Source organism: Cololabis saira, chromosome 22 (assembly GCF_033807715.1).
Source record: "Cololabis saira isolate AMF1-May2022 chromosome 22, fColSai1.1, whole genome shotgun sequence".
NCBI lineage: Eukaryota > Metazoa > Chordata > Actinopteri > Beloniformes > Belonidae > Cololabis > Cololabis saira.
The window spans coordinates 32,247,675-32,274,532 of NC_084608.1; the positions used below are offsets into that span (position 1 = coordinate 32,247,675).

A 26,858-nucleotide genomic window follows, 5' to 3' on the forward strand; every position below is an offset into this window, starting at 1 on the left:
ACTGATTGTTTCACCTTTTGAAATTTTCCCATTAACTTAACATGGCTATTTAGAGACCCTTTAACAGCTTCCCCAGTCTGACAGGATGATCTTGGGTGATCAAATTTATAATATATCATAGTGCTAATACATTTCTGTGTGTTTAAGTTATGCAAACACATCTTAAAAAATGTTTTAAAAAAAAGTTAAAAAGTTCTGGTAACCTCCTTCCGGTTTAGGGTTAAGGGTGCTTTCACACCTGTACCGTTTCAAGCAGTTGTTCCGATACAGGGAACGCTTCCCCCTAAAGATCGGAACGTTTGGTATATGTGAACACAGCAATCGCGCTCTGAAACGGTACAAAACAAGCGTTCCGAGATCGCCTAGGAGAGGTGGTCTCGGCCCGATTCCAATCGAGACCTGAAACGGTTCATTTTTTTTATTTGGAGTGAGAACATGATCCACACAGCAACCGAGACAACTCCATTCATTGTGTGTGTGCTGCCGCGGCGCAAGGAGAGGAGTCGGTCCTCCACCAACTCCTCTCCGTGCGAGATGTCTTCCCAGCACGGCACAAATTAAACTTTGTTTGAAATTAAACAATGTTCAATTCGGGCAGGGTTTGCGCAGCCCAAACCCGGCTGCAGCAGGCGGCCTCTCGTCCGCTGCTGAGCTCCGCTCTGCGCCGAGTGCACATAAATGAATGGGTAAAGCCTGATTTATGGTTCCGCGTTAAATCGACGCAGAGCCTACGCCGTACTCTATGCCGTAGGCTCTGCGTTGGTGTAACGCGGAACCATAAATCAGCCAAAGCCAACGGCTGCGGTCTGCGCTGCGCTGAAAGGGGCGTGTCGTTTATCCCGGGGTGCGGAAGAGGAAACTCCTTCCGCGTTCATTTGACCAATCAGAGAGCAGCTGGTTCGCGCATGGAATTTGTTAACAGCTTTGAAACGGTACAGACGTTTGCCTTGTGAACACAAACCCCACGAACGAGAAACGGAACAACTGTATCGGTTCAGCCCCTGAATCGGAACAAAACAAACGGGCCACAGGTGTGAAAGCACCCTAAGATGTTGTTTGTGTTCAATAAATGGAGAGGAGACATGGAGCGTGTCTATCACTTCAGCAGTACTTTAATCAAAGATCCTCTATACAGTTTATTGAACGTCTCTGCTTTAATTAACGTTCAACGGTTAACGTTCGAGACATCAGCTGTACAGCACTTCCTGTTTAACAGTCGGGGCAAAACGTTACCATGACAACACCGGAGGGGGCGGGGACTCCCACTATAACAGAATCCCATAACAGATGTTGACATTAGGGTTCAGAAATCATATATCCGCTCATTTTTCAACAGACAAAGTGTGACCATAAAATGTATATTTATATTGTGAGTAGATGTATGTGATGGAAAAGATCAATATATGCATTTATTAGTGCTATTTTAACGTTTTGTCCTGCTGCCTATCTCGGCGACAGAAAGGGTTGTGTTCAGTGGCGTAACGTATTAAGCAACGTTTCAAAACAGATATTCAGACCTCATCCGATCTACCGGTATTTTGTTTCTATGAAGTGTTAATGTGGTTTATAATTTGTTTTAATATGGCGTTGTAAGAGCACAAGCTGTTAAAAATAAGGGCAGTAGAATACAGCAGGTAAGTATTTAATTTAGGAGTACGCTTGAGTAAACAGTAATGTTTTTAATATAAAATATACACTCACTGAAGAGAGATTGTGGGGGAAAATGCATATAGAAATGTCATCAAACCACACTTTTAAATTGAAGTACTGCTCTGATCGTCACATATAGACGGGATTACATTGGAAGTGTCATACAATTTGGTGTATTCTATTTGTGTCTGAAAATTTCTCGCTAGAAATGTCATCAAACCATCTTTTAAATTGAAGTATATGCATTTAAAAAAAAAAAAAAGAGGAATGGGGAAGCCGCTCGCGGTGATCACCTGCTCCGAGCGTCAAATCTAGCCGCAGACGGGATTACATTGCAGCCAATAGGAGCCTATTTGCGCCTCCGGAGTGAGACTGTGTTGTGTCATTAATCATTGTCTGATAATGTCTCTGAATGTTTGCTATAAACACTGGTTTGTGCTACAGGTGTATTTATTATTATACTAAATATTAATATTATGATTAATATGAATAATTAATTAATTTCTGGAGGTTAAGTCTGATATATAATTAATAATTAATTCTAATTATTTATAATTATTTATCATTATTATTATAACAGCATCCCTACTTAGTTTATTTACTCTAAACTTAACTATCTTAAATATTAACCGGCACACGATCGGGGGCATCTGTCGCGTGTCCAGGATCCCCCTCGTCACTGACGTATAGGGGGATCCCAGAGGGATTATTTTCATTTTTTCATTCATTCGTCTGGCTGTATCTTTTATTTTGGCGGGCCGGAAGTCAGACTTTTGGAATGCAAGAAAATACGGTTGGTTTTCAAAATAAAACTGCTTTCTCTGGGCTCGACGACTCCGCTATCAAAATCTGGTTTGGGGGGGGAATCCCCGCCGGCATACTGTACGTGGCCGTGTATATATCACGGCCACGTATCCCAGCACCAAAATGTTGCAATTTCAAATTATTATTCTGGCGAGATCTGAAAATAATTCCCAACAACGAGGAAGCATCAAAATATTGATTTTTTTTCACAGCACCAACAACCAAAATGTTACTTTTGTTACATTTTTAAAACGTTACCGTTTTACATTATTCTGACGGGATCTGAAAAAACGTTGCAACCACGAGCAAGCAAGTGATTATGTAAATTCAGTGAGTGAATATTATGAAAGTAAAATATATATATTTCTATGCAGAAACTAACTCAAAATATTGATTTCTTTCACTCAAAAATGAAAAATGTCCACCATGTTTGTTGCTGTCACGGCCAGAATCTTAAAAGTCACGTGACTTGGACGCAAAATGAATAGGCAGAAAAATGTAACAGTTATACATTTCAAAATGTAACAGTTATACATTTAAAGGGCCAATATTGTAACCCCTCTACGTTTTTGCACTTTGGACCAACGTAGGCAGGGTACGTTTTTATGTGAGACTGGGTTGCAGAAATACAGTATATGGTGGAGGAAGCTTCTGAGTCTCTTAGGCCTCTGTATAGTGCAGAGATTTCCTTGAACCTCGACCCACTGTATGTCCGGATCGTCACATCAAGCCATCGATTCAAGGTCTTCACATTTTGTATAGTCTTTGTTAAATAATCCCTCAGCTGAAGGTATCTGAACAGATCCCTGTTTTGTAGTCCATATCCTTATTTCAGCTGTTGAAAACTCATTATATTTCCACTGTTGATTAATGTACACATCGCAGTGATCCCTTTATTCCCCCAATTTCTAAAATTGTGGTCACTTAAACTCGGCTTAAATCCGTCATCATAGGCAAACCAGCTTGGCAGATTTACTTCTTTTTCTAATTTATATTTTTTGATAAAGTCAGGCCAAATATTAAAAGTGTGAGATGTTATTGGATCTATTGATCCTTGTAGCGAGTTAGTTGATTTCACATTGCCAATTAGGGATTGGATGGAATATCTCACTGTCATCTCAATATCTTTCCACTTTGCACTATAGTCTTTGTCACACCATTTGATTATTGGTCTGAGTGTTGCTGCATGTTAATAGTCTTTTAAATTTGGGAGTGCCAAACCACCTTTGTCCTTTGTCCCTGCTGTAGATCTTCTTCAGTGGTCATCATCAATATTATCAGTGACTGATGTGAATTTGTGTTTGCAGAGGTCGGTACCGCAGTCAGAGACCAGAGTCTCCAGGATCCATCTGTCTATCTATGAAGAGTGACTGGTCCAAAGATCAACCTCTAAACTTTAGTAAAGAACCTGGACCCTCAGACACAAAGTAAGACTACTGCTGTTAACTGATTCTATGACTCATCATGACTTTATATGTTCTGTCCATGGTGGTTTATTTGATTTTTTAGTTTCTTCAAACATCACTTTTTCTACTAAAATTGATCCTTTCATACCTACCATTGTTCTACTTCTATATGAATACACTTTTTATTCTCTGTTACTAACGTAACCATGGATATACATAATAAAGATATACATTGGGGCGGCAGTAGCTCAGGTGGAAGAGTGGGTCGTCCAATGATCGGAAGGTCGGCGGTTCGAATCCCGCTCTGTCCCAGTTTGCTGTCGTAGTGTCCTTGGGCAAGACACCTTACCCACCTTGCCCCGTGTGAATGTGTTTGAATGTGTTTGAATGTTGGTGGTGGTCGGAGGGGCCGTTAGGCGCGATATGGCAGCCACGCTTCCGTCAGTCTGCCCCAGGGCAGCTGTGGCTACAAATGTAGCTTACCACCACCGGAGAGAATGTGTATGAATGAATAATGATTTCTGTAAAAAAGCGCTCTGGGTGCCTTGAAGGGTGCTATATAAATCCAAGTCATTATTATTATTATAGATATACATAATAAAGGTTTAATGAGTCCAACATTCACGTTGGCAGCCGTCCTGCCACCGCCATCTGCTCACTCAGAACTCTCTTTTAGGGGCTTCCGGCTTAGCTTTACATGGGGTGAGACGTAATTAGCGGAGCTCCTGCAGAGTTAATTTTAATTCAGCATTTATTGGCACTTTTTGTATCACTCCCACGGCTTTGGTTTTAACTAACCTATTTTCAACGCGGTTACTTCGACGACTTACCACGGAAATGCCTCCAAAGTCCATCAAAGCGGGGAATAACCCTCCAGCTAACCCGCGGCCTGCTGCTCATGCCGTCTCCTCGCCCCGCGGTGATTCCCCTCCTCCGGAGAGCACCTGCGCTGCGCAGGTTCCAGCTGCGGAGTTCAGCCGGCTTAAAACCGAACTTCTCTCCGCTCTTCGCAATGATGTTGCGGCTGTATTTAGGTCAGAGCTTCAGCAAGCACTGAACGAGAATTTAACGTCCATTAAGTCCGAGCTGCTTTCCCTTAAAGCTGATCTTTCTGGCAGTATTTCCTCCATGAAGGCGGACGTCGCGGGTCTCGCAGCCACGGTCGCTGGGATCGAGCTCTCGCTCTCAAGCTGCTCAGATGACATCGTTGCTCTCCAGAAAAAAGTTGATCACTTGTCGAAAGAATATGTGAGGCTGGAGGACAGATGCGAGGATTTGGAGTCAAGGTCCCGTCGGCAGAACCTACGGATTATTGGCGTCCCGGAGGAGGATCCTGACTCTTCATCTGCAGCCAGAGTTTCCAGGCTCCTGGCGGAAGCCTTCTCCCTCGACGCAGAGCCGGTGGTGGACAGAGCCCACCGCACCCTCATGCCGAGACCGAAGACCGGGGAGCGGCCCCACGCAATAGTGGCAAGGCTCCATTATTACACCGACTGCGCTGACATCCTGAGAAAGGCGAGAGTGCGGCAGCGGATAAAAGTCCGGGGTATGAGCATCTCCGTGTTCCCGGATCACACAGCCAAGACAGCGCGGGCGCGCGCTGCCTTTAATGACGTGCGCCGTCAGCTGCGGGAGATTGAAGGAGTCCGGCATGGATTGCTGTATCCCGCCCGGCTGCGTGTAACCCATGATGGCCAGCAGCGTGACTTCACGTCGCCAGATGAAGCCCTGGCATTCATCAGGAAAATAAAAAAAGTGACTACCAGCTAATTTTCTGGGACGATTTATCCAGCTTGCTGTCCATGCGGGACTCTGGCCCGGGGTGAGTGACTGAGTCAATTCAGAAAATGGGACTTTATGTCGTAATTTTTTATTTTTTTTTTAATTTTTTTAATTTTTTTTATTTTTATTTATTTATTTATTTTTTTTTATTTATTAATTTATTTATTTTTTTCTCTTCTAACTATCAATGGGAACAACACCGTTTAAAATTGAAGGCCTAATCATTTCTCTGGTATGATGCCTTGATTAGAAAATATGCACACACCCCTGTCTTTGCTTAAATTGTGTGCATGTGTGTGCGTGTCTGTGTGGGTGTGGGTGTGCGAGTGCATATATGTATATATCATTGTTCTATAGGCCAAAGATCTCCTTAATTTTAATTAACGTTTGTTGTTACCCTGACAAGACAGCGATCGTCAGAATGGCTCAGATTGTTGGTTTCATATGCCTCCATGCGGGACTCTGGCCCGGGGTGAGTGACTGAGTCAATTCAGAAAATGGGACTTTATGTCGTAATTTTTTATTTATTTATTTATTTTTTTTTTTTTTTTTAATTTATTTATTTATTTATTTTTCTCTCTTCTAACTATCAATGGGAACAACACCGTTTAAAATTGAAGGCCTAATCATTTCTCTGGTATGATGCCTTGATTAGAAAATATGCACACACCCCTGTCTTTGCTTAAATTGTGTGCATGTGTGTGCGTGTCTGTGTGGGTGTGTGAGTACATATATGTATATATCATTGTTCTATAGGCCAAAGATCTCCTTAATTTAATTAACGTTTGTTGTTACCCTGACAAGACAGCGATCGTCAGAATGGCTCAGATTGTTGGTTTCATATGCCTCATATTTTATTTTATTTTTTTTTTTAAGGTTTTAACTCTGCAGGAGCTAATTTTGTTTTCGTTTTTGTATCTAGCTTTACAGTCGAAAGCATCTCCTTTCGAGAATGGCTTCCTTTGAAGCCAGCACGGCTGTTTCCATCGTTTGGGGATGGGATCATCTAATGTGCGTTGGGTGGGTGGGCGGGGGTTATGGGATGTTGGCTTTTTGTCTCTGTAGGTATGTATATACTCCTGAGTTTTGTTTGTTTTGGTTTTCCCTTTTACCTTTTTTCCTTATATCTCCTCTGGTGGTGGGTGAGTCGGTCTTATTTTCTCTCAGAGAATGCCTATGAGCGATCGTAATCTGCGCAAGCCTGATACTGGATCAAACATTACATTCACTAGCTGGAATGTTAAAGGTGTGAATAATCCAATTAAGCGATCAAAGATTTTTTCACATTTGAAACACTTGGACACTGACATAGCTTTCCTTCAGGAAACTCATTTGCGAAATAAAGATCATTTCAGACTCAAACGAGCTTGGGTGGGTGATATTTTTCATTCAAATTTTGATTCTAGGTCTAGAGGAGTAGCAATTTTGATCAACAAAAGAGTCAATTTCTCCGTCTCCAGGACAATATCTGATAAGAATGGTAGATATCTTATTGTTGCGGGCACTCTATACTGTAACCCTGTATTGTTGGTGAATATATATGCCCCTAATTTTGATGACCCCAATTTTACGGATAGGCTGTTTGGCAACCTCCCTTTCTTAAATACGCATATTACAATACTGGGCGGTGATCTGAATTGTGTTATTAATCCTTCTTTGGACCGTTCGAATCCTCGTACTTTGACTCAATCTTCTATGTCAAAATCTATTACCGATTTTACAGTCAAGAACGGGCTTGTTGATCCGTGGAGGTTCTCACATCCTGGAGATAAGGAATTCTCTTTTTTTTCTCAAGTACATCAGTCATATTCACGTATTGACTATTTTTTTGTTGATGGCTCTCTTCTCCCCAAAATTACTTCTGTCGTATACCACCCAATTGTTATTTCGGATCACGCCCCTCTAACTTTGAATATAACATGGTCTGAGCGCCCCCGTTTTTCTTCTCCCTGGAGGTTTAATCCATTGCTTTTATCCGACGATGCATTTAATGTTTCTATATCTGCTTCAATAGATGATTTCATTGCATTAAACAAAACAGACTCTACCAGTTTTTCGCTAGTATGGGAATCACTCAAAGCATATTTGCGAGGACAGATTATCTCTTATTCAGCATACGCCAGTAAAATCCGCAGGGCTAAATTACAGGAGCTCACATCTAAAATTCAGGACACAGACAGACTAAACTCAGTTAACCCAAGTCCGAGTTTACTGAAACAACGGCTTGATTTGCAGTCAAAATTCGATCTTATAGCGACAGCCGATTCTGAACGGCTCCTATTACGCGCTCATGCCAACTATTATGAACACGGCGATAAACCAAGCAGGTTATTGGCTCACCAATTAAAAAGGCAAGCAACGTCGAGACTGATTCCCAGCATTAGAGATTCTAATGGCACACTTACCACCGATCCAATCGCCATCAACACAATTTTTAAGTCATACTACTCCTCTCTCTATGAGTCAGAATCTCCACTTGACACAGCAGAAATGACCTCCTTTCTTGATAATATCACTGTCCCTACTATTAATTTGGATGTGGCTAATGGCCTCGATGCTCCTTTCAGCTTGCAAGAAATTGCTGCCGCCATTGAAGCTACGCAAAGCAACAAGGCCCCTGGTCCCGATGGGTTCGGAGCTGAGTTTTTCAAAAAATTCAAAGACAAATTAGCCCCCCTTTTACTTTCAATGTACAATGAGTCCCTTGATCATGGCTCATTGCCTCCCTCTTTAATGCAGGCGTCCATTGCCCTCCTTTTGAAGAAGGACAAGGACCCTGAATCATGCACTTCTTACAGGCCCTTGTCTTTACTGAATGTGGATGTCAAAATTTTTGCCAAAGCACTAGCAATTCGTCTTGATAAGATCCTTCCTAGCATCATATCTGAGGAGCAGAATGGTTTCATCAAGGGACGCCAGCTCTTTTATAATGTTCGTACACTTCTTAATGTGATTCTCTCTAAAGATTCTTCTCCACTCCCTGAAGTTGTTATCGCAATTGATGCTGAAAAAGCGTTTGATCGTGTCGAATTTAACTATCTTTTTGCAACACTTCATAAATTCGGATTTGGACACAGGTTTATATCGTGGATTAGACTTCTTTACACTTCCCCTCAGGCCAGCATTCACACCAATGACAACTACTCCACTTATTTTACATTATCACGTGGCACGAGACAGGGCTGCCCTCTCTCCCCTTTGCTATTCGCTCTATCCGTCGAACCACTTTCAATTGCTCTAAGAACTCTTCCTCTATTTCGCAGAGTCTCTAGGTCCAATGTGGAACTCAAATTGTCACTTTATGCAGACGACCTCCTTTTATATGTATCTGACCCTTTAACCAGCATTGCACCAATATTATCTCTGTTGAAGAATTATGGATCCTTCTCCGGCTATAAGGTCAATCTTAACAAGTGTGAATGCTTCCCCATAAACTCCTCTGCTTTACAACTAATCTGATATCCCCTTTAAACTCAGCCCGTCGGACTTTAGATACTTAGGGATTAATGTGACCCGCACTCTGCCCTCTCTTTTCACCGCTAATTTTTCCTCACTGGTAACTCAAGTGAAGGCGGACTTACAGAGGTGGAACTCCCTACCACTGTCGCTGATAGGAAGAATTAACACAGTGAAAATGACTGTATTGCCTAAATTTCTTTTTTTGTTCCAATGCACTCCTTTATTTCTACCAAAATCTTTTTTTAAATCACTTGACCAAATTGTTTCCAACTTTTTATGGGCCGGTAAGACACCCAGAGTGAGGTATTCGCTTCTCCAAAAATTTAAATTTAATGGGGGTCTAGCACTACCAAACTTTATGCTTTACTATTGGTCAGCGCATATTCACAAACTAATTTATTGGCTTCAGTCTCCTGAGTTATTATGGTGCAGATTGGAGGCTCAGTCACTCTCTTCATCCTCTGTAACGGCCCTACTCTCCTCCTCTTTACCATTGAATCCCTCTAAGTTTACAAATAGCCCTGTGGTGCTTTCCTCCCTTAAGATTTGGTCACAGTTTAGGCGCCACTTTAAATTTGCTTCTCCATCCATCTATACACCTGTTACTAAGAATCATCTGTTCCCTCCATCACTAATAGACACCACTTTTATGATTTCGTACAACCGGGGCATTAAGCACTTCAGGGATCTATATAAGGATGGTATCTTTTCCACATTCTCAGATCTGAGGTCAAAGTTCAATTTGCCTGCCTCCCATTTGTTTCGCTACTTCCAGCTTCGACACTGCGCCTCTGCTTTGTTTCCATGCTTCCCTTCCCTTCCTGCGAACCAACCGTGGGATGATCTTCTAACTATGAAACTCAGTCAAAAGTCTCTGATATCTAAGATATATGCACTGTGTATGACATTTGATGATCATTCTGTAGATAAAGCTTGGGAGGGTTGGGGACGAGAGTTGGGCCTTGACTTCACAGGGGAGCTGTGGGATAAAGCTATCCGTAGCATACGATCTAGCACGCCTTGCGCTAGACTAGAACTTATTCAATTTAAGGTGCTGCATAGAGCCCACCTATCAAAATCCCGATTATCGGAAATATATCCGAATGTTGCAGACTTATGCGACAGATGCCAGGGTTCTCCCTGCAATTTAAGTCATATGTTTTTCTCCTGTCCTAGGTTACAGAAATTTTGGAGTGATTATTCTGTGATCATGTCTAAAGTTCTGGGTAAAAAAGTTGTTATGGCCCCTCTCTTAGTAATATTCGGACTCTCTGTTGACTCCTCACATATCAGCCACACACAGTCAGAAGTATTGGCTTTCACATCCCTTTTAGCAAGACGTCGTATCTTACTTATATGGAAATCCCCCAGGTCCCCGTCTATTTCTATTTGGCTTAGTGATGTTATGTTTTTTCTTAAATTGGAGAAGGTGAGATACTCTGTAAAAGGCAACTCACCTAAATTCATTCACAAATGGCAATCGTTCATAGACCACTTTACCGCGTTGAAGACTCTACCCACCGACTGACCCCCCCCCTCCCTTAATTTTCTTTTCATCTCCTTAATTTGTTTTTTTTTATGTTTTATTTATTTCCAGTTTCATTTCTTGCTCATGTGTTTATTTATTTTTTAACGCTACAGAGACTCTGTTCCTTTGTTAGGTTTTGTGTGTTTAAAAAAAAAAAAAAAAAAAAGGAGACAATGTATAATGCGTCTGTTTGACTACACGTTTCCATGTTTTAAGTGTATGTTGTTTCTTATAAAAAGATCAATAAAAAAAAAAAAAAAAGAACTCTCTTTTAACGTGCGTGTACTTTTTAAATAAACATAACTTTTTTTTTATATACTTTAATTTTTATTGTAGTTTTGTGTTATACAAAAACAACAACAGTTTACACTGAACTCTACATTTCCATGTCAGAAATAGATGCACACGTCATGCAAAACACAACAAAAATTCAAAGAACAAAGCAGTCATGGCTGCAGGCATCCATAATCAAAGCAGTGTATATAGGTTCAGTATCTTGAATTTTCATATCAGTGATTCCTTAGGTATCTTTCATTGTGTGTCAAATCTTCCATTGAGCACTTTAAGAATGAGGATGGTCTGGTGGACGTGTGGAGAGCCAGCAATCCTCACACAAGACAGTTTACACGGTTAAAACCTGATGGGAATGTTAATGCAAATTTACAATTTGCAATAAGAAAACTCTCTGTTGCTTCTGGTGAACCGATTAAAACATTTCTCAATTATTACTCTATTTAGAATCGTTGGGAAGAAGATAAAGTAGGAATCTTAAATGCTCAGACTCAATCAGATCAGTTGTACCTTAACAAAGCCCCAGGTGCTTTTGTCAGATCACGGTCCAAGTGGGCAGAAGAGGGAAAATCCATCCTTTATGAGGCTTCAAAAACCAAGACAAGGAAAAACTGCAGTTTCTTCTTTATTGATTAAAGGGGAGGAATGTACAAACTCAAAAATCAGACCTTTATATTCCCGTCTGGAGGCTGAATTCAAACAGAAAAGCAGCCGGACTTTTACTGTCTGAGACCATCTGAGCTTCTGGACACTGTTGACTCATCTGGATGATTTTCTACAACAGTCATAAATGACTTTATTAATGAAGACATGTCTTCACAGAGGGAGGAAGAGGAGAGGAGTTGGTGTGGAGGAGCAGCCGTCCTGCTGTCCTTTGTGTCAGGACGTCCTGAAGGATCCAGTCTCCAGCAGCTGTGGACACTGGTTCTGCAGATGCTGCATGAGCTCATACTGGGACCAGTCTGCTCCACCAGGACCGTCCTCCTGTCCCCAGTGTGGAAAAAGATCCAGAACCAGAGCTGGACTGCAGACAGCCAGTCAGAGCAGCAGAACTGTACGAGGTAAGACTGAACTTCTGTCTGCTGATGGACTCATTTCTGACAACTGGAAAGACTTTTGTTCTGTAGTTTCAGAGTTCTTATTGTCTTTCAGCAGATGCTGGTCTGCAAGAGGTCCGAGATGAACACAAGACCAGTCTGAGGAGCAGATGTGAACATGTGACTGAAGGAACTGATGAACCAGGAAGTAGAACCCCCCTCAACAGGATCTACACGGAGCTCTTCATCACAGAGGGACTGAGTGAAGAGGTTGATACCCAACATGAGGTGAGGCAGCTGGAGACAGCTTCCAGGATGAAGAGACACCATGACACTCCAATCAGGTGCCAGGACATCTTTAAAGCTTTACCTGACCAACGTGGAGACATCAGAGTGGTTCTGACCAACGGCGTCGCTGGCTCTGGGAAAACTTTCTCGGTTCAGAAGTTCTCTCTGGACTGGGCCGAGGGCTCGGAGAACCAAGACGTCACTGTGGTGATTCTGCTCTCGTTCAGGGAGCTGCACCTGATCGGAGATGAGCAGCTCAGTCTTCTCAGGCTGATCCAGGTTTTCCATCCATCGTTACAGAAGCTCACAGCAGAGCAGCTGGCTGCCGGGAAACCGTTGTTCATCTTTGACGGCCTGGATGAAAGCAGACGTTCCCTGGACTTCAACAACGGTCCGGTCGTGTCTGACGTCACACAGAGCTCATCGGTCAACGTGCTGCTGACCAACCTCATCCAGGGGAACCTGCTTCCCTCAGCTCTCATCTGGATCACTTCCAGACCTGCAGCAGCCAATCAGATCCCTCAGAAACACGTGGACAGGGTGACAGAAGTACGAGGCTTCACCGACGGCCAGAAGGAGGAATACTTCAGGAGGAGGTTCAGGGATGAAGAGTGGTCCAGCAGCATCGTCTCCCACATGAAGACATCCAGAACCCTCCACATCATGTGTAAACTCCCGGTCTTTTGCTGGATCACTGCTTCAGTTCTGGACCACAAGTTGACCACAGAGCAGAGAGGAGAGCTGCCCAAGACCCTGACTGACATGTTCTCCCACTTCCTGGTGGTCCAGACAAAGAGGAACAGGAACAAGTACCAGGAGGGACATGAGACGAGTCCACAGGAGCTGACGGAGGCTGACAGGGACCTTCTTCTGAAGCTGGGGAGGCTGGCGTTTGAACATCTGGACAAAGGAAACATCATGTTCTACCAAGAAGACCTGGAGCAGTGTGGTCTTGATGTCCCAGAGGCCTCGGTGTACTCAGGAGTTTGTACCCAGATTTTCAGGAGAGAGTGTGAGGTCTTCCAGAAACCCGTCTACTGCTTTGTTCATCTGAGCATCCAGGAGTTCCTGGCTGCAGTCTACGTGCTCCACTGTTGCTCCACCAGAAACACAGATGTGCTGGAGAACGTCATGGGTGGAAACTACAGATATTCATCTCTGGATGACTTCCTGGAGAGAGTCATGCAGAAATCCCTGGAGAGTAAAAATGGCCACCTGGACCTGTTTGTCCGATTCCTTCATGGTCTTTCTGTGGAGTCCAACCAGAGACTGTTAGGAGGTCTGCTGGACCAGACGGAGAACGATCCAGAAACCATCCAGAGAGTCATCAACAACCTGAAGAAGATGAACACTGGCAGCAGGTCTCCTGACAGAAGCATCAACATCTTCCAGTGTCTGACGGAGATGAACGACCTCTCAGTTCATCAGCAGATCCAAGAGTTCCTGAAGTCAGAGAACAGATCAGAGCAGGAACTCTCTGGTATCCAGTGTTCAGCTCTGGCCTACATGCTGCAGATGTCGGAGGAGGTTCTGGATGAGTTGGACCTGAACAAGTACAACACAACACCAGGGGGTCGACTGAGACTGATTCCAGCTGTGAGGAACTGCAGAAAGGCTCGGTGAGTCCAGATGGATCAATAACACCATCAGTTAGCAGTTCACTTCTTCAAATCTTGTTTTGATCTTGAAAAGGAAAACCTTTGAAGTCGGATGTGTTTGTTTTATTCTGGGTCACCTCAAGTCACCTTAATCAGTCTGGCTTTAAATCAGACTTTATTACAACTGACTTCATGTTTTCTCTCATCACAGATTTGTTGGATGTCATCTCTCAGAGACTCACTATGAAGTTGTTGCGTCCGCTCTGAAGTCCAACCCCTCCCATCTGACAGAACTGGACCTGAGTCGGAACCAGGCCATGCAGGATTCAGGAGTGAAGCTTCTGTCTGGTGGACTGGAGAGTCCAAACTGTAGACTGGAGACTCTGAGGTCAGTCCACTTTAGATGTTTCCACATTTATCCACTGATCAACCTCCAAAGATGTGACAAAAATACTTTAATCCGAAACATCTTTAGGAAATATTTAAGATCTGATATGAAGAAACATCTTTATTTTGGAAAAATTCTATCTCTAATAGAATAGAATAGGATATAGTAAAATAAAATAAAATACTAAAATAATAGAATGGAATAGAGGTTTATTAGCATTTGCATCAGACGCAAGTCAGAAATACACAAAAATAAGAAAAGGATAAATAACTATATAACAACAGTCAACATATATTGCAATAACAACAATGTACATATAATACAAAAATATATTTATCGCTATACAATGTCCTTGTTGTCCAGCTGAGGACCCTGAGTTGCATCACCGTTAAATACAGGACATTTACCAGGTAGATGAGAGATTTATTGTACATTTTACTTTTGCTTTTGTAAGTATTGTATTGTACGTTGTGAGGGGGTTGAGCTTTCTCCACCAGAGCTGCAGTGTGTTCTGCTGTTCCAGCTGAGGCTTCACTGATCTGAAGGCCCAGGAACCTGGAGCTCTCAGTCCGCTCAACCACAGTCCCCTGAGGAGAGGATGCTGCAGAGGGGGGGGGGGTTCCTGAAGTCCAGGATGAATTCTTTAGTTCTTTCCAGGTTCAGAACCAGATCATTGTCTCCCCCAGAGACAGTGATTTTGTGGACCAGGTTCCTGTGCGAGGACTCGTCCTTCCCTGTAATCAGACCAAGGATGGAGATGTCGTCCGCGTCCTCGATGGGGATGTTATTGTTCTGGTTGGAGGTTCAGTCATATGTGTAGAGGGAGAAGAGTTGTGGGCTGAGGCAGCAGCCCTGCGGGGTTCCTGTGCTCACTGTGAGCTCAGCAGACCTTCTCTCCCATCCTCACCACGTCTGTGAGAAAGTCCAGGATCCAGTTCTGGGTGGGAGCGGGTACTTCCAGGTCTGCCAGCTTCGTGGTCGCTTCAGCGGCCTGATTGGATTGAAGGCTGAGCTGTAATCCAGGAACAGAAGCTGTGCATCGGTGTCATAAGAGTCCAGGTGTTGCAGAATTGAAGTGCCAAAGCCACCGCATCGTCCACTGATCTGTTGGAGCGGTAGGCAAACTGAAAAGGTCAACGGTGTCTGGCAGCACAGAGTTGAGCTGTCGGAGGACCAGCTTCTCCAGACTCTTCATGGCAACTGAAGTGAGTGTCACTGGTCTGAAGTCCCAGTACATCAGGTCAGATTACACGTTTGATAAGTACTTTGTACTTTCTTGTGTTTGTAGTCTGCAGTTTCCTGAGTCTGAACTAGTTTTAAAACAGCTGCAGATTCTGTCATGAGGTGAGATTACAGAACCCAAAAGCAGGAGAACCAAAGGTGACAGAGGGCAGCAAAGTTCTTTATTTGAACAAAACATAAAGACATACAAAAAGGCCTCTGACAGAAAACAGAGAGAATCCTGAAGATGACTGGAAGGCGTGCAGACTGACAACCAGCACAGAGCCCCCTCAGGGACCGACGCCACCCTCCATGGTCTGTTCCAGTGGGGGGGCTACAGCCTGAGCATCAGCACCTACAGAGCTTCTACAACAGCTTCTACCAGCTACTGTAAGGCTGTTGGCTCCGGACACCAAGGAGGGAACCCCCACTCTCTCACTCAGAACCATGAACCCCCCGGGACTCTGGGACATGCACAATACTTCCTAGGTAGCTGTTTTTAACTTGTACAAATGGCATTAAACTCTATTCTTTTCTATTCTTTTCTATTCTATTCTATTCTATTCTATTCTATTCTATTCTGTTCTGTTCTATTCTAGCAGAAAACTCCAGGATGTTCATTAAAAGGTGAACATGTCAGAGGAACAACCAGGAACCAACATCATGGATATAATAGTACTTTTAAACCTGTTTTATAAAGTCCCGATACCAGTGATGACCCACATGAACCTGATGACAAAGTTGAAATTTGAAGAACTTTTTTTTGTTCAGATTGCAGGACTGCGGTCTGTCAGAGATCAGATGTTCTTCTCTGGTCTCAGCTCTGAAGTCCAACCCCTCCCATCTGGAACATCTGGACCTGAGTCTGAACCAGCTGCAGGATTCAGGAGTGAAACATCTGTGGCATTTCCTGGAGAGTCCAGACTGCAGACTGGAGACTCTGAGGTCAGTTCCCAGATTTAAAACATCGTAGATGCTTTGAAAAGTCCGTCCAAACAGATCCTCCACAACCACAGATAAAACTAAGGACTGTGTTCAGTCAGAGACGTCTTCAGGTTCTCCGTCATACAGACGGCTGCAGGAGATCGTTCCTGAACACACCTGCAAACTTCTAGAAAGACTCTTTCTAGTGACTCTGTAACACTGACTATTTCTGCTGCAATCATCAGTTCCCTTTAGAGGTTAATATAGTAAAATTAATTTAATTAAACATGTCCAGAAGTTTATTTCTCCCTTCTCTCCTGGAAGAGATGTGTGATGATGTTTAAAGTGTAAAAGTTGGAGTCTGAGTGGAAGTGTAGCGCCTCTCCAGTGGATGTGACCAGAACGAGGTGCTGACCTGAGTTCGTTGAACCTTCAGAGAACTTGGGGTTCCTTCAATAAAGTCAACAGAATTCAGCTGATGTGCAAGCGATCGTTCAACATTTCTGCTCTTCAACATACAATTACAACTTAATTTTCACTCTTTAAACCATTAAATCTTAAATTACTGCCAATTTGCATTAACTACTAAAATGATCAAAAGTAGTCAATAAACACACGTCAGGAAAATTATAAAACATTTACTTAAAGAAAACAGAAATAGCAGTTAAATATTGCTTTCAAAACTATTCAGAAACTCTTCCAACCCTCAGGATGATAAAAGCATTCAGAATGGTCTCTATAAACTCAGACGTCCTTTGGGCCCAGATAATTAACTTATAGCGGGCAGTAATATAAAGTAATACTCAAATGTCCAAATGTTGCAGCCACCAACAAACGAAGGCTGAATAAGACAACGGTCCCTTCAGTGATGTTGCACCACCCCAGTCTTTGAGGATGAGCAGAGATATCCAGCAGCTGCGGAGATGACTCACGGTCGCCTCCGTCGCTCCCCTCACACGGCGACGCTGTCAGGCTCCATCACTTCTCCGTCAGGCTCACAGATCCACCTCTGCCGATTTAGCCTGCAGGCCGCTAGCCTCTTAACAAAGTCCATGCCAAGCCATTAGGACGGTCTTAGCAGCAACTCGGTCAACGTCTTCGTTGAATGAGTGACTTAGGGGGCACGGTGGTGCAGCTGGTAGTGCAGCCGTCTCACAGCAAGAAGGTCAAATCAAATCAAATCAAATCAAACTTTATTTATAAAGCACCTTTCATACAAAAAAAATGTAACACAAAGGTCCTGGGTTCAATTCCCGCTGGGGACGCTGTGGGCGCCGAAGTGCGTGTTAGTTCCCCCATGACTCCAGCGCCCTGGGTGGGGTTAATAATAATAATAATGACTTTGATTTATATAGCGCCCTTCAAGGCACCCAGAGCGCTTTACAGAGATCATTATTCATTCATACACATTCTCACTGGTGGTGGTAAGCTACAATTTGTAGCCACAGCTGCCCTGACGGAAGCGTGGCTGCCATATCGCGCCTAACGGCCCCTCCGACCACCACTGTTGGTGAAAGGGCCTTTCTGTGTGGAGTTTGCATGTTCTCCCCGTGTTCCCTTGGCGCACAAAACATGGCTTGAAAGATGCGCAAGCCACCTTCTAGGCAAAGGTCGGGATTTAAAAAGAAAAAACTAACCGAAAAATGTGCGTATCTCTACGCCAACCCTGACCCTCCCGTAGGAACAGTCTTAAGATATGGGGAACTGGCGACGCAGGCGGTGAGGTGGTGAAATGAAGCCAGATTCATGTCATACTCTTAATAATGTCATCACTTATCAGACTTATAATATAATAGCACTGATCGTGTCCCTCTGTGTTTGAAGCTCAGCGTCAGTCAGGACTCTGCTGCTGCTGCTGCTGCGGTGCAGGACACGCCGGGAACCTCCTCGTCACCCACCGCTTCCAACCGTAGAGTGACTGAGGACAGAACAAATGAGTGCCGGGCCAATCTACGGAGCCCCTAAAGGGACTCAGATTTTTTTTTATATATATAATGAGTTTACGCGCACGTGAAACATTTACGCGCGCGCGTGTAAAGCCTAAATTATGGTTCTCCTTTAAAACGACGCAGAGCCTACGCCGTAGGGTACGCGGCGACGCGCACCTACGCCGCACCTACGCCGTAGGCTCTGTGTTTTTCTGCACCATCTGTCCATGCTGCCATTCACTCGCTTTATTTTATACTATCTATATACTTTTTCTACTTTTACTGTGACCACCAAATAATGTCGTTTTCCTGGCCTCCACCTCATCCACAACATTTCAATCTCAGTCTCCGTGAAATTTAGTGGCACGGTTGCTCGACACGTCTCAATCATCCTGACGCCCAAACAGGCTGCAGGAAGCCGCTGCGCATGCTCAGCAGGCTCATTTCTATGCAAATACAGTCATGAACTACTTTGCATTGCCCATTTATGGTAGAAAGTGGGCGTGTAGTTGGGCGGGATATGAGGCGAATTCAGTTGCGCAATCTTCCAGCTGGACTGTGATTTATAAAGCGAACATTGCGTGCAAGTGTGCGTGCACACGGTTTTATAAATCCCGATATTTTTTTTGCACCTGCCATTTTTGGCTTTTGGGTTTACGTGCACTTTTAGTATGAATCCTAAACACTCTTTTATAAATGAGGCCCCTGGGCTACACACTGCCCCGGTGGGGAGGATCTGGCCGGAATAACGTGATCCTTCCACGCGCTACGTCCTGCCAGTGAAGCCCCACCCTGTTTGGTGAAAAGAAGCAGCCTGCTCACTAGATAGGAGCACTGATATAAATAAATGGGTGATATAAATGAGAAAGAATCGGGATCAAAATATTAAAAAAAAAAAGATTTGAACTGACCGACTCTACCACCACTTCAGTTTCTGAGAGTCCTGGTCGGACACCTGAGAGTCTCCCGTCACAGCAGATAACACGTGTCATCCTGCAGCAGACGTCCTGCATCCTCCTCCACAGCTGTAACTCCGCCCCCCTCCCCACTACACACATTCAATGTGTGTAGTGGGGAGGGGTATCCTTCAAGTCGTATCCTGGATCCCTCCTACCCTTGAATGCAATTGGCTCTTCACAACAAAATTACCAAATAAAATATATTCACTTAACTTCCGTATTTGTCCTTTTTCTTATTTTAACAAACACAATGAGTTCCTATTAACATCAAAACTCACTACACAAATGAATATTTTCAATTCAATTTTCCTTATACAGCATCTATTACAACACAGTTGTCTCTGGGATCTTTCCAGACCCCCGAGCAATTATTACATAACGATAAACACTGGCAGGTAAAAACTCCCCTAGTGGGAGAAAAACCTTAAGACAAACAGTGGCAAGAAAAACTCCCCTACGAGTACTGGCCCTAACACACTAGTTACACTAACTAGAGGTTTACTAAACACTAACTAGAGGTTTACTGAACACTAACTAGAGTTTTACTAAACACTAACTAGAGGTTTATTAAACACTAAGGCCGTTTTGGACTTTATACACAAGTAATACCATTTTAATTGGATTCCAGGTTTTACGGGGACCAGTGGAGTGAGGCCAACACCGGAGAGACGTGATCTCTCTGCTTGATTTTTCTCAACCAGAGAAAAAACATTTTTGAGTAGTCGGGCCGGGGTCTAACAAACACGTGGATGATTTAGCTTTATTGACGACTGAGGTCAGCTCGGGGAGGTCTACAGGATCAAAGCAGTCTAGAGTCAAGTCAGAGCCTGAGGAAGCGCTAAAGCTAAAGAAACGCCCACAGCCGCTACCGGATCGTCCTGGTTGATTTCTACTCTGATCCTGATATTTTACTGCTAAAGAAGCTCATAAAGTCTTCACTACTGAGAGCTGCAGGAAACTCGGCTCAACAGAGTTGTGTCTCTTTTTCAGCCTGGCTACAGTGCTGAACAGAAAACGTGGGTTATTTTTGTTATCCTCTATCCACGATGAGTAATGGGGTGAAGGTGGCTTAGTTGGTAGAGCGTTCACCCATGAACCTGAAGGTCAGTGGTTCGAACCCTAGTTCCTCCTGTGTCCACCAAAGTGTCCTTGGGCAAGACACTGAATCCCCTGCTCCTGGTTGTCAGGCCAGTGCCGTTGTGTGGCAGCTCCACCGACTACTGGTGTGTGAATGTGTGAGTGTGTATGGGTGAATGTCTATAGTGTAACGCGCTTTGGGGCTGTAGAAGTATAGCTGGAAAGCGCTATATAAGTGTAAGCCATTTACCATAATAAGCACTTCTAGCTGTGTGAAGGGCTTTTTTATAGACTACACTTTTTCCATGCACGATAAGAGTCTACAGACTTACAAGAGAACCACTTCCGTTCCATTTTACACACTTTTTGTTTCAGCATTTCAGCATTTTCAGTGACATTAACCTTGATAACATCACTTAGTGAACAATACCAAAACATTATTGCTGGTCAATGACTTAACATTTCAACTTCAGAGCTGTTTAACTATGAACTTATTATTCAAATATGTTTTCTGAAACATTTATTTCAACACGGTTACAGAAGTCATCAGCTGTTTCTTCTTCATTCAGGTTGGAGGGCTGCGTGTTGTCAGAGATCAGCTGTTCTTCTCTGGTCTCAGCTCTGAAGTCCAACCCCTCCCATCTGAAACATCTGGACCTGAGCTGGAACCAGCTGCAGGATTCAGGAGTGAAACATCTGTGTGGTTTCCTGGAGAGTCCAGACTGCAGACTGGAGACTCTGAGGTCAGACATGTTTTAGTTGTGTGTTAAGATGAATCTGATGTGAAAGTTGTGTTGACACTAACCTGCAGACATCAGGCTGATCTCCTGCTGATCCACACTGACCATCTGACTGCTCTGGTTTCTTCTTCTCTGGTGTCTTTGTGCAGCTTGCAGTGCTGCGGTCTGTCAGAGATCAGCTGTTCTTCTCTGGTCTCAGCTCTGAAGTCCAACCCCTCCCATCTGAAACATCTGGACCTGAGATTCAACTACAAGCTGCAGGCTGCAGATGTGGAGCAGCTGTCTGGTCTGGTGGAGAGTCCAGACTACCAGCTGCAGACTCTCAGGTCGGTTCTGACTGGAGCTTTTGGAGTTTTCTTGGAGGTTTTGGTCTCCTCAAACAGAGAAGACTCCGTCAGTCCAGGTGAAGGTGTTTCAGGTGTTGATCGTCTGAACCTCCTGCTGGTTCTTCATCATTCACTCACATTTCATGTGAAACCTGCTGTGATCCATGTGTGTTCTGTTAGAACCACACACACCTCACCGTCACACATGTGTGTTCTGGTAGAACCACACACACCTCACCGTCACACATGTGTGTTCTGTTAGAACCACACACACCTCACCGTCACACATGTGTGTTAGAACCACACACACCTCACCGTCACACACGTGTGTTCTGTTAGAACCACACACACCTCACCGTCACACATGTGTGTTCTGTTAGAACCACACACACCTCACCGTCACACATGTGTGTTCCTGCTGTCAGGAAGCAGCTCCAGGTCCAGACAGAACCTTACAGAACCAGACAGAACTGAGTCACATATTCATCTTTAAATCCTCTATGAAAGCTCATCTCTGACGGAGACAGACCCCCCTGAAGACACAGACCACACACGTCCTGAAGGAAGACGGGTTTCTGCTGACGGCTAACAAACTAACGTGTTGTTCAGGTTTCAGGGACTGGGCTGGAATGACGGCTGACCAGGAGTAAAGAACCCTCATCTAAATAATTATTGACCCAAATAGGAATCAGAGGGGATCAGGAGAGGGAGATGGGGACCGTGCAGGGACGGGCCACCGGTCCAGAGACCAGGACGGTCTGTAGTTCGGTTAGTGTGAGGCAGAAGACGGATCCAGGAACAGCGGGCCAGGGTCAGAACCCAAGACAGACAGATAAGCTCAGACAGACGTAGCGATCAGGGCTGGACCTGAAACAGGTCCAAGGACACAGATCCGGTCCAGCATAGCAGTCCCAGGAGAACCGCTGGAGACCGGTATCTGCAGGGAGACCACAAACCCAATCTGGCAGAGTGAGAGCTGCAGACGGTTTAAATAGAAGAGGAAGAGGTGAGGATGATGAGGGTGAATAGTGTTTAATACTCTTATTACTATCAGTGGGATGATGCACGTCCTGTATGGAGTTCTCCAGAACCTCTTCTCCTCCTACAATCGCTTCTGTTTGATTGTGATAAGTCTGTCATTTGTGTTTCATCCATTATTAACAGAAATATGATGAAATCATTATAATAATTCTGATAGAAATACCAAAACATTGATGAATGTTGAATTTGACGGCAGCAACAGAACCAGTAAAAGTCCAGTCCTGCATTCCCAAGTCCATACAGGCTCTCCATGATCCCCCGATAGTAATCAGAGTACTCACCACTACTCTATAATACTTTGTTACCACATTCCTGAAAGTAAATGTAGTACTTTGTTGGCTGTCGTTAAAAATTATCATCTGATCAAACTGATGATCCGGTATCTCCGTCCTGCGTTTAATGTGGAAGCTTCAAGAATCCTGACAGACGTGTTTCTGAACTGTGGAGTTTCTGAGTGAACATGAGGGAAAATCGTGGAAACGCCAGGCAGAAAGAACCGGGCCAGGATTTGGACCAGGAACCTTGTGACTGTGAAGCTCCAGTGTTGCCCACCACACCCCCCTGAACGGAGGAGGAGAAAACACTCATCTAGATGTTTATCTGTGTTTTATTCTTTCTCCAGGTGGGAACGCTGCAGTTTGTCAGAGATCAGATGTGATGATCTGGTCTCAGCTCTGGAGTCCAACCCGTCTGATCTGGAACATCTGGACCTGAGTAAAAAGGAGCTGCAGGATTCAGATGTGAAGCAGCTGTGTGGTTTCCTGGATGGTCCAGACTGCAGACTGGAGACTCTGAGGTTTGTTCTTTGACTGAAGTTGTAACAGTTGTGAGTTCTGCAGCCACAAACACCTGAGCTGCTCTGAACCATCCTGGTCTCTGGACTCATCTGCTCCTGACATCATTAGAAACAAGCTGAAGTGTCTGCAGGCTGCTTTTCTCTCCGTGGAGCACAAGTGTACGGTATAGAGTGGTGAACGATGTTCCCTCAACAAAGACGTCTTCATTCCATCCCAACATGAACTGAACCTGAGCAGCAGAATGTTTGTTTGTGCAGAGATCGTGCAGCATCGTCTACAAACATCTTCATCTTCATCTGTCCAACATGTTTCATCTGATCCAAACACTGAGATTCTAACGTTTGTACCGACTGAGATATTCTAACCCAACATGAGTTTGTATGGATGGATCCACTGGTGGAGCTGCAGAGCTGCAGAGCTGAAGTCACTACGTCTTTATTGGAGCAGCAGCATGATGTCATGAATATTGATGAAGATCTTTTTCACTGGTTCTGTTGGAACCTGCACCCTGGTGGTTCAGCTCCAATCTTTTATTCTTCATGCAGGTTGGAGGACTGCTTGATGTCAGAGATCAGCTGTTCTTCTCTGGTCTCTGCTCTGAAGTCCAACCCCTCCCACCTGAAACATCTGAAACATCTGGACCTGAGTGAGAACCCGATGCTGCAGGATTCAGGAGTGAAACATCTGTGTGGTTTCCTGGACAGTCCAGACTGCAGACTGGAGACTCTGAGGTCAGACATGTTTAGTTTCAGTTTTAGTTGTGTGTTCAGATGAATCTGATGTGAAAGTTGTGTTGACACTAACCTGCAGACATCAGGCTGATCTCCTGCTGATCCACACTGACCATCTGACTGCTCTGGTTCTCTTTCATAATAATTTGCTCGATGTCTCATTATGGGATACCCCGCTGCATTAATCTCATTACACCAATGCTGATTGGCTGGTGAGACGTGTCCGTCCACCGCAGGTAGGTGGATGAGGTGTCGGCTCACGGAGAGATGCCCTCTCAGCAGCAGGAGCCCGGTCCCCGGGGCCTCGTCCCTCCACTGCCAGGCCATGGAGAGCTGGGGCTGCTCCGCACGCCTCCCATGGAGCCCCGGCGGTGTCCTCCAGGAGCCCCGGCCTGCCGTCCAAGTCTGACCGTCTTCAGTCGGCCCCGACTGGAACGCCGTACGAGGCGGCTGCGCTTTCGGCCAGAGCGCTCAATGTCCTCTCAATGTCCTCTCAATGTCCTCTCAATGTCCTCTCCCTGCTCACAGCGTCACCGGCGAGTCCCGTCCTTTCTGAACCCCGGGGTCCACCGGGGTCCGTCCTGTCCAGGAAGGTGGTCACTATCCTTCTCAGTGTCCAGCAGGAGTGATATTGTCCTTCTTGCAAGACCTGGTTGACAAACGGAAAGCCTTCTCCACGGTGGATTTTACTTGCAGCTATCGCCGCCGGTCACGTGGGCTTTGGGAAGGAAACAGCGAGCAGCACCCGCTGGTTTCTGTTTTCTGAAGGAGCAGGCAGGCTTTTCCCCGTGTCCAGACCACTGGTACCACCAAAGGATCTGGCTGTGGTTCTGGAGGGGCTTAAGGCCCCCCTTTGAGCCCCTGGAGGGGGCAGACGTGGAACACGTGTCTCTGAAGGCCGTGTTGTTGATGGCGCTGGCGTCGGCTAAGTGGGTTAGTGACATCCACGTGCTTCAGTGCAGCCGTCATGCACTCAGCTTTTTCCGGGGGATTGAGGAGGATTTTGAAACCCAACCCGGCATTTGTGCCTCAGGTGGGGGTTCATATTCTCCCCTGGACCTCGTGGTTTTGCTGACCCACCAGGGGAGCTGGGGTGGCATGTGTTATGTCCCGTCCGTGTGCTCTTACATGGACAGGACGAGGGGCTTCAGGAGGAGCCATCAGCTGTCTCCTGGGCTGGTCCTCATACGGGGAGACTGTCACAAAGCAGCTCTCCCACCGGCTGCTGGAGGCGACTGCTTCTGCTTATACGAGTCAGGGTTTGCAGGCGACTGTGGGCTTGTGTGCCCACTGGACTCGGAGCCTGGCGGCAACCTGGTTCTGATTCAGGGGAGTTTCTGTCCGGGACATCTGTGCTGCGGCGAGTCTCACTTTAGTCCGTTTCTCTATGCTGGACGTCTCCGCTCCTTCACGTACGCTTCTGTTGTCCTGATGTCGTCCACACGGGATATCTAAGGTAGGTGGTGATACCTGCGGCGGACGGACACGTTTCACCAGCCAATCAGGATTGGTGTAATGAGATTAAAGCAGCGGGGCATCCCATAGTGAGATATCTCACTCATATTACTCAGAGAACCAGGGTTATGGAAATAACCTAAAGTTTCTTCTACTCTGCTGTCTTTATTCAGGTTGAAGAACTGCAGCTTGTCAGAGATCAGCTGTTCTTCTCTGGTCTCAGCTCTGAAGTCCAACCCCTCCCATCTGAAACATCTGGACCTGAGTTTGAACGACCTGCAGGATTCAGGAGTGAAACATCTGTGTGGTTTCCTGGAGAGTCCAGACTGCAGACTGGAGACTCTGAGGTCAGACATGTTTTAGTTGTGTGTTTAGATGAATCTGATGTGAAAGTTGTGTTGACACTAACCTGCAGACATCAGGCTGATCTCCTGCTGATCCACACTGACCATCAGGCTGCTCTGGTTTCTTCTTCTCTGGTGTCTTTGTTCAGGTTGGAGTGGTGTGGTCTGTCAAAGATCAGCTGTTCTTCTCTGGTCTCAGCTCTGAAGTCCAACCCCTCCCATCTGAAACATCTGGACCTGCGTATCAACGACCTGCAGGCTGCAGATGTGGAGCAGCTGTCTGGTCTGCTCGAGAGTCCACACTACCAGCTGCAGACTCTCAGGTCAGTGGAGGTTGGAGTCGGTCCTGCTGCTTCCAGCAGTTTTCTACTAAAACCAGTGTCTATCAAAGATCCAGTGTTTCCAGTGAAGCTGCAGCTTCTCAGCGGCTGCTTTCCCCAGTAAAGCTGTGAGAGGAGGATGATGACAGGCAGCAGGATCAGAGGATCCAGATGTGTGTTGTAGACCAGTGTTGTGCTGGTGTTCACGTGTCCACAAATAAAGGTGTATTCCAGCTGACAGCCTTCCAGGATGTTCAGACACACAGCTGCTCCACTGCAGCTCTGAACTCTGAAGGAACCCAGAATGGAAAATCCACCAAGAACCTCGTCCATGTGGCCGTTTCACACGGAACACAAACAGGAACATCACAATAATGGAATTAAGTTTATGAACCAATAATATATAGTTATCACATTAAATAATATAAGTTATCACATTATTGGTCTAGTATAAGAAAAAACGTATTTTAAAATCTAATAACTGCAGTGATAATATAATAATATATAAACAGGACAGAATTTTTCGTAAAAATTAAATGTTTGTGCAGTTAGTTCCTCATTAATAGGTTCAGTTGATGGAATAGTCGTCGTATTGGTTCATCCAGGTTATGAACTCTGCAGAACTCTCCTTGTTTATGTGCATAAATATGTAAACTTATAATTTCATGTGACCGTCTCTGAACAAGGGAAGTCAAGACAAAACTGAAACACGAGGACACAGGGTTTCAAAATAAAACAGGAACGTCTTGTTGTTATTTCTGATG

At 44.8% G+C, this 26,858-nt stretch overlaps 1 protein-coding gene across 4 annotated transcripts in view; it reads left to right on the forward strand.

Annotated features, from left to right (window-relative positions):
- The window catches only part of LOC133423567 (NACHT, LRR and PYD domains-containing protein 12-like), a 96,186-nt gene that overhangs the window by 69,111 nt on the left and 217 nt on the right, over positions 1-26,858 (forward strand). Inside the window, exons 5-15 of one of the 4 annotated variants that reach the window (XM_061713791.1) lie at positions 3,762-3,881; positions 11,743-11,981; positions 12,076-13,864; positions 14,055-14,231; positions 16,224-16,397; positions 20,910-21,083; positions 21,230-21,406; positions 23,070-23,243; positions 23,790-23,975; positions 25,604-25,777; positions 25,924-26,097. In XM_061713791.1, coding sequence (XP_061569775.1) covers positions 3,762-3,881; positions 11,743-11,981; positions 12,076-13,864; positions 14,055-14,231; positions 16,224-16,397; positions 20,910-21,083; positions 21,230-21,406; positions 23,070-23,243; positions 23,790-23,975; positions 25,604-25,777; positions 25,924-26,097 — 3,558 coding nt within the window. Of the gene's footprint in view, positions 1-3,761; positions 3,882-11,742; positions 11,982-12,072; positions 13,865-14,054; positions 14,232-16,223; positions 16,398-20,909; positions 21,084-21,229; positions 21,407-23,069; positions 23,244-23,789; positions 23,976-25,603; positions 25,778-25,923; positions 26,098-26,858 lie in introns of all 4 variants that reach the window. The other 3 variants (XM_061713790.1, XM_061713788.1, XM_061713794.1) reach the window with 3 other exon arrangements.